General features: G+C 40.2%; 2 protein-coding genes across 5 annotated transcripts in view; both read right to left on the reverse strand.

Moving 5' to 3' along the window:
• The window catches only part of LOC102290215 (V-set domain-containing T-cell activation inhibitor 1), a gene marked incomplete in the record, with an annotated part of 4,524 nt that extends 3,863 nt beyond the window's left edge, over positions 1-661 (reverse strand). The window contains 1 exon segment of the mRNA XM_042217192.1: positions 415-661. Within this exon segment, the coding sequence (XP_042073126.1) occupies positions 415-441 (27 nt within the window).
• A 951-nt stretch (positions 662-1,612) lies between these two features.
• Positions 1,613-5,971, reverse strand: part of LOC102289712 — a 22,039-nt gene continuing 17,680 nt past the window's right edge. The window contains exons 6-7 of one of the 4 annotated variants that reach the window (XM_042217190.1): positions 3,906-4,232; positions 1,613-3,000 (exon numbers count right to left, since the gene is read on the reverse strand). In XM_042217190.1, the coding sequence (XP_042073124.1) occupies positions 2,603-3,000; positions 3,906-4,232 (725 nt within the window). In that variant the 3' untranslated portion in view covers positions 1,613-2,602. The remainder of the gene's footprint in view (positions 3,001-3,905; positions 4,233-5,971) is intronic. The other 3 variants (XM_042217191.1, XM_005952603.2, XM_005952604.2) reach the window with 3 other exon arrangements.

The raw sequence follows: 5,971 nt of genomic DNA on the forward strand, positions 1-5,971 counted from the left end.
AAAATAGTTTTAGATCGCAGGAAAACCACACAGCAGAGCAGGGAAGACAAGAGGTGTTTGCTTTCTGATGACCGACAGCAACACATTAACCTCATGTCGGTTTCTCCAAACATTGTTAATAATCACATGCGACTTAACGCTTATCTGCACTCATGTCTCATATCAGCGTCGCCCACGCACACTGAGCTACTGTAGCATAGCTACTGTGGTTAGTTAGTGTCTCTTGCTAGAAACTTTCACCTGAAAGCCCGCAGTCTGTTGGTCCTCAGCCTCTCAGACATCGTTCACACTCTCACAGGTAAAGTCAAACCTCGTTAGGTCGCTGTTTTCCGGGAATGAGTGAATTTATGGCGCCGTGCTGTGACTGAGTGCAGGTTAAACAGGTAAACGGAGCTCAGAGAGTTTCTTACCGCCCAGGAGGACAAACAGCAACATCTTCATCCTCCTTTATAAACCACAGCAGCCACAAAGTCCGGTAACCCTGGAAGAAGCAGAGCTCCCAAACACGCCTCACTGCTGTTCCTGGAACTTTGTGTTTTGTATGTGAGGGAAACGCCCCGCCTTCCTCCAGCTGTAAGTACTGACAGCTGCTGGTGTGTTCCAGGAAAAACACGACAAACAGGATTTGTTTTGCTTCTCAGCACGTAGAACCATCCAAACGCATAAGAACACTTTTACTTTTGTTTGTTGCAGCACAGTCACAGACTGAGCCTGTGCACTGCTGTGTGTGGTTTACACAGCGACTCACGCAGCTGATGCAGGCCTGATTCAGAACCGCTCCTTACAATCACTGCTGCCGTCTTTGATGGTTAAGTCCTGTTATGTCATAGGTTAAAACGAACTCTTGAATCTTTTGAGTGCATTTTGTGTAATTTCCCTGTTGTGCGTGTCTGTGGATTCAGAGCATGTCACAATCCACACGACAGGTTCATGCATGTTCCACGTTCACTGTGTCTTTGTGACATCTAGTGGACATTTGAAGATGCTACACAGAACAGTGCAGGGACAAAACCAGTCAGGTAACGTGCTCTAAAAATAAAATAATGCAACACGAAATAGAAAGTATAAATTAACTGCAGAGGAAGTCCCGTTACTGTGCAGACAGATGTGGAAAGAAAGCAGTTGGAATAAAGAGCAGACTGGCTACGTTCAATACTGAATAATAAAGGGCTCACATAAAGTTTAAGTTCGATAACAAAGTCTCAGCCACAGGGGTTTCGTCACTACATTTGTGAGCAGCCACTTTATTAGGTACAGCTGTTCAGTTGTAGATGGTTTAAGGCGCCGTTTGTTACTGTATGACACAGTAATACAGTATATGAAGCTATCAGTTCATGCTCTTTAGCTCACTCAGATTATGCAACAGGATAATGATGCAGAAAGCCCACCTCTGAAAATGAACATTTTGCAATGGTGTCGATTAGCACAGACTTTAGTCTGAGACTGATATACTTGGGCGCGACCTTAAACTGCTGGATTAAAACATTAAAACATATTATTGAAATATAAATAAATATAAAAAACATGTTTAAAATGTTCATGCTTGTACTTTCATCATGTTATTCAGACATGTTAACCTGTTGTAACTGTGAAGCTCATCAACTTCACACTTGGCAGAATATCACCCTAACAGTACTCTGAAAGACAAGGGAACAGAGGAAGATGAGACAGAAGCAGGAATTGACACTCAGGGAGCCAAACAAGTGAGAATACACGAAAATAGGTACAGAAACAATGAGACTTTAATGTAAGTCTTCGGGGGTTTCTTGTTAAATGTGTTTCAAAGTCTGTGTAAAGCTAAGACTCATTGGAAAAAAAATAGAGAAAAGGCTAAATAAAAACCAAAGATTCAGAAAAAAAACCAACATAATAGGGCATCAAAGGTCCAGAAAAACTGCTGCGTTAGTTCACCAGTCCTGTTTACTCTTTATACAAATGACTGTACAAACAGTTACCTAAGTAACAATGAAATGCATATCAAATAAAAACATGGTAAAAGCACAAAGCCATAAAAGAAATGTATAAAAGAGAAACAGAATAAGTCTACAAATCAGGTGCAGCCAAGGCAAACGCACGGTCACCTCTAGATTTCAGCCAAGATCTTGGCTGCACCTAGATTACCTGAGTAGATGATCTTAGTGCTCTAACAAGGATGTACAATCTAAAGAATTCGATAAGGTATCTTGGCGCTGTGTTGTTGATCATTTTAAAAGTAAGCAGCAGTATTTTAAATTGGATACGGTATTTAATGGGTGCAGTGCAGATCAGCAAGAACAGGGATAATAGAGGCAAACCTCCCAGTTCCAGTCAGAGGGCATGCCTAGCCACAGTTGGTAGAAGCTAGATCTATCTACAGCAGACACTTGTTTATCAAATTTAAGAGCTATCCAGCAACACACCCAAATTGCTAACAGTGTCAGAGATGGAACTGGCAAGGGAACCAAGGGCATCAGGAAGTTGGCCGCGAGGGATATTACTATCAAATACCACGATTTCCGTTTTCTTATCATTTAAGAGAGTTTCCTAAGAGCCATTATTTGACCTCACACAAAAAGTGCAGAGACAGAGATCATCAGTTAGTTCAAAGTAGATCTGTATATCATCAGCATAACTGTGAGAAGCGATATTGTATTTCTGAAAGATCACACCTAGGGGGAGCATACAAACCCCCTTTTACTTTTCCTGTTAACATCACTGTTTTCAATCTGATTATGTCTCCCTTTCTCCAGACGCAACATGTGTATCTCCCAATGTTTCCCTCTGTGGGGTTTTTCAGAGTCAGACTGAGCTCTCCAGTTTCCAGCGGGCATTCATTCATCTTTGTTTTATCTCTATAATCCTCATCCTGTTCTTCATGCTGGTCAGATGCATTATGATACACATGAACCTTCCTGTTGTATCTGTCCTTCCACTCCACTTTAGCATCTTCAGGCAGTTTTTCTGTGGTTTTGAAGGGCAGCTGGACAGACTCCGCCCCCATCTTCAGCTCCACCTCACAGACTGAGAGGACAACAAACAACATGAGCTGTACAGACAGCAGCAGGTTTGTTTTCAGAGTTATAGAGGAAGGTAAAGGATAGAAGCAGATCAGAGCAGAGGACAGAAATCTTTAAAGTCAAATGAGTTTTAGAGCAATTGGAGATGATCAGAGTCTGATGGTGCTGTGGTTTCTTTTAACTTATATCTTTGGTCTATGTGCATGAGAGTAAACTCTGCTGTCACAGCTGGTCTTGGCTCACAACCCTTTTTTGGCTGGATTTACAGTGAGGAAGACTGAGACACAGTATGGTGTAAGCAAGAAGTGTTTATTTGCCCATATAGCTTTAAGGCCATGACAATCACTGGCAGATTAAGCTTTCTCACAGCACAATCACTCTCCTGTCTAATGACAACTGGCAGCCTTAAATACTCTAGCTGTTAAGGACTAAACCATTATTTTACTGTTAGGTGAGTTTTTAATTTCTGAACTTCCATTCTACAATAAACTATTTTAATAAATAAATATATACATACATTCTACCATTATCATCTGATCAAATATTTTATACAGGGCTCTAGATTAACTTTTTGCCATGGTTGCACTGGTGTGCCTAACTTATTTTCTTAGGTGCACCAGCACAAAAGTTAGGTGCACCCAAATCTTTCAACCACATTGCTTAAAACCGCAGTTCTACAAGAAAGAATAACTTTATTTATCCCGAGGGGAATTCTTTGGTCATGTACATGCTCAAAGCAGCAGGAGAGACAGAGGAACAGATGAATAAGATATACAATATATACAATAAGAATAGTAGTGTACAGTAATATACAGTAGGATAGTGCAAGACATCGTATCAAATAACTAATGCACAAAGATTCCCCACAGTCCCTAACACACACACACACACACACACACACACACACACCTCTGACTTTAAGCTCCACTTGTTTCATCAGCAGGATGTTTCCCTTCCTGCTGTAGGCGGTGCAGGTGTAGGCATTTGTGTCCCAGTCTGTGGGGTATTTCAGGGTCAGACTGAGGTCTCCAGTTTTCAGCGGGTCTTCATTCATCTTCGTTCGGTCTCTGTAACGCTGGTCCTGTTCTTCAGGCTGGTCAGACACTTCTGGATATACATGGACCTTCCTGATGTTTCTGTCCTTCCACTCCACTTTATCCTCTTCAGACAGGTTAACGCTGGTGTTGAAGGGCAGCTTGGCAGACTCCGCCTTTAAATCAGCCAGCACCTGGTGGACTGAGAGGACAACAAAGCACAACATGAGTTGTTTGACTAGTTTCAGTCTGAAATATATCCAACTTCTCCACTGAACAAAGACAGTGCTGCATTTCTTCTCTGTCCAGTCAGTGGCAGAGATGACCATTTGCTAAAAGAAGTGGTATTGTCACATGTCCAGACTCAAAGCTTTACTTGCTGTCTTCGAAAGAGAATCAAGAACTTGTTCCATGAGGGGTGTCCTATGAAAGAAGTTAAACATATTTAGACTTTCAAGTTCAATTTCACTTCATGGGATGAAATGTTTCTCTTAGCCCAAGTAAGTGCAAAATTGTCAAAGTGAAAACCACTCAATATAACACAGAACAAAACAATAGACAATGCAAGGTGATAAAATACAAGCAATTTTTTGGAGATTGATTTTCAATCTGAAACCACCAAACAGCTAAAACAGCAGTGTGAGCTTTAAGCTGAGATTCTGGCGTTTCTGGTAAAATACATTCATATTTAAAAATCAATCCTGGATTTTACTGAATCGATATTGTGATATTCAAACTAAAATCAATTTTAAGCTGACAAGTTCACAGCTAACTGAGCTTGTTCACCAGATAACGTTGGGCCTACGAGGACACAGATGAGGAAGCTGACAATAGTCTTTCAGAAAAAGTCTTTTTTATATCTGCTGTTGGGATGTAATAGAAAAGTATATTGGACTTTGTTAAGTTAAAGTTGCTCTGTATTAAAAATGTGAGGAAGAAGAAGCAGATAGCGTACCTGGAGAGCAGGATTGCAGACTTGGAACAATGCACCAGGACAAACAATGTCATTGTTTCACCAACACCAACAAGAACCCAGCAGTGATCTTAAGGTTTGTAAACAGGAAGCTAAATGGATCTCATGTCTTCATGAATATATATGTAACAAATGCAATGTTGGCATAGCCAAGAAAGCCTCAAGAAACTGGGTAAAATTCAAAGCACTGCAAACTAAAACTAAGCTAAATGTAACACTGGAAGATGTGGAAAAATACCAGTGAGCAACATGAACTGGACTATAAACAAGGTGACACGCATCCACACTTAAAGCACACAATTAAAATAAGTGATCTGGAGAAAATAGCTGCATCACTCAGACGATTGCTGAATATAATCAACTCCAACTTAAAACATTTGAATATATGAATCACAATATATCAGGTTTTAAAAACATCTAAGAATTAGGGATGTAGTCTTCAGATCAGGGACTAAAGCAGGCCTCAGACTGCCAAGAACTGACCTCTCCCAAACTCACCTGAAGCATGAAGACTAAGCTGGTGTAATGGAAATCTGAAATAGACTGAGCTACACACAAAAAACCCATTCCCTTTCAGGGCTCTAGAGTGTGATCAATTTTTTCGCATATGCGACTTAATTTCTCAGTGGTGCAACTAAAAGAAAATCGTAGGTCGACCAGCCTTTTGAGTAAAAAAAAAAAAAAGGAAAAGAAAAAAAGTTTTTTTTAAAGTCTCAGCAACTCTGAAAAATCTCCATGTGGTCAACAACAAACACACATTATGCCCATATCGTGGTCTAAACCAATTAGAGATGGCACGATACCACTTTGTTATGTCCGATACCGATATCATAAATTTGGATATCTGCCGATACCGATATGAATCCGATATAGTGTTTTTTAATCAACAAAACAGTTTTTTTAAATATCTTGCTGCATTTTGTATAAGTTCATACTCAAGTTTAAAACAACAACTACACTAAAGCTAT

This window comes from Haplochromis burtoni, unplaced genomic scaffold (assembly GCF_018398535.1).
Source record: "Haplochromis burtoni strain Fernald_Lab_line unplaced genomic scaffold, NCSU_Asbu1 Contig_1672, whole genome shotgun sequence".
Taxonomy (NCBI): Eukaryota; Metazoa; Chordata; class Actinopteri; order Cichliformes; family Cichlidae; genus Haplochromis; species Haplochromis burtoni.